Source organism: Sinocyclocheilus grahami, unplaced genomic scaffold, assembly GCF_001515645.1.
Source record: "Sinocyclocheilus grahami isolate Dianchi unplaced genomic scaffold, SAMN03320097.WGS_v1.1 scaffold1541.1, whole genome shotgun sequence".
Taxonomy (NCBI): Eukaryota; Metazoa; Chordata; class Actinopteri; order Cypriniformes; family Cyprinidae; genus Sinocyclocheilus; species Sinocyclocheilus grahami.
Genome location: NW_015506720.1, coordinates 2,820 through 3,624, shown reverse-complemented (window position 1 = coordinate 3,624; position 805 = coordinate 2,820). Strand labels below are relative to the sequence as shown.

General features: G+C 40.4%; 1 protein-coding gene across 1 annotated transcript in view; it reads left to right on the top strand.

The window, feature by feature from the left end:
- LOC107571035 (cytoplasmic protein NCK2-like) overlaps positions 1–799 on the top strand; it is a gene marked incomplete at its 5' end in the record, with an annotated part of 2,567 nt that extends 1,768 nt beyond the window's left edge. The window contains one exon of the mRNA XM_016257321.1: positions 348–799. Within this exon, the coding sequence (XP_016112807.1) occupies positions 348–542 (195 nt within the window). The remainder of the gene's footprint in view (positions 1–347) is intronic.
- Between the last annotated feature and the right edge of the window lie 6 nt (positions 800–805).

Below are 805 nucleotides of genomic sequence, written 5' to 3'. Positions count from 1 at the left end.
TTTTTTTTTAAACCATATAAAACAAGTAGTATATTTTAAAAAGCTTGATACATTTAGAGTTACATTTCTTTAACGTGGACAATATATGTCATTGAAATAAACATGCTTTTCAAACTAGAGCAGTTTTTTTCAAACTGTTACTGCATATTTGGGATGTTTTCTCTATTGGATACACCCAGCTCAGGTCAATCAGCTGATGAGTTAATTCAGCTGTGTTAAATAAGGAAGACACCAAAAAAAATGTGCAATGCTGGGGAGTTGCCAGGAATCTAGGGCTTTATGGCACCACCTGTAGGCTGACGTTCACTAAACGAAAATTCTGTTTCTTTCTCTCTCCCTCTCTACAGCCGAGTGATTTCTCAGTGTCTCTGAAAGCAGTCGGGAAGAACAAACACTTCAAAGTGCAGCTGTCGAATGGAGTTTACTGCATTGGTCAACGCCGCTTCAATACTATAGAGGAACTGTTAGAGCACTACAAAAAAGCTCCCATCTTCACTAGTGAACATGGAGAGAAGCTTTACCTTATCAAACCCCTCCAGTGACCTTCCACACACAAATGAGCCTTATAACCAGGCCTTACTGGGCCAGACCAGATCTGACCTCACACTGAGCCAAGTGATCTGCAACTCCTACTTACCCATCATTTTTCACCAGCAAACAGGGGACTTACTGAATACCAACCCACAGGAAAATCGCAGGATTTAACATTATGATGTTGTTTCTGCCAATGTGTACTTTCTGTTCCTGTGTCTCCATGTTGCTTTAGCTCTTCTTTTCACCTGGAGTGGTTCACCTAAATGAATAT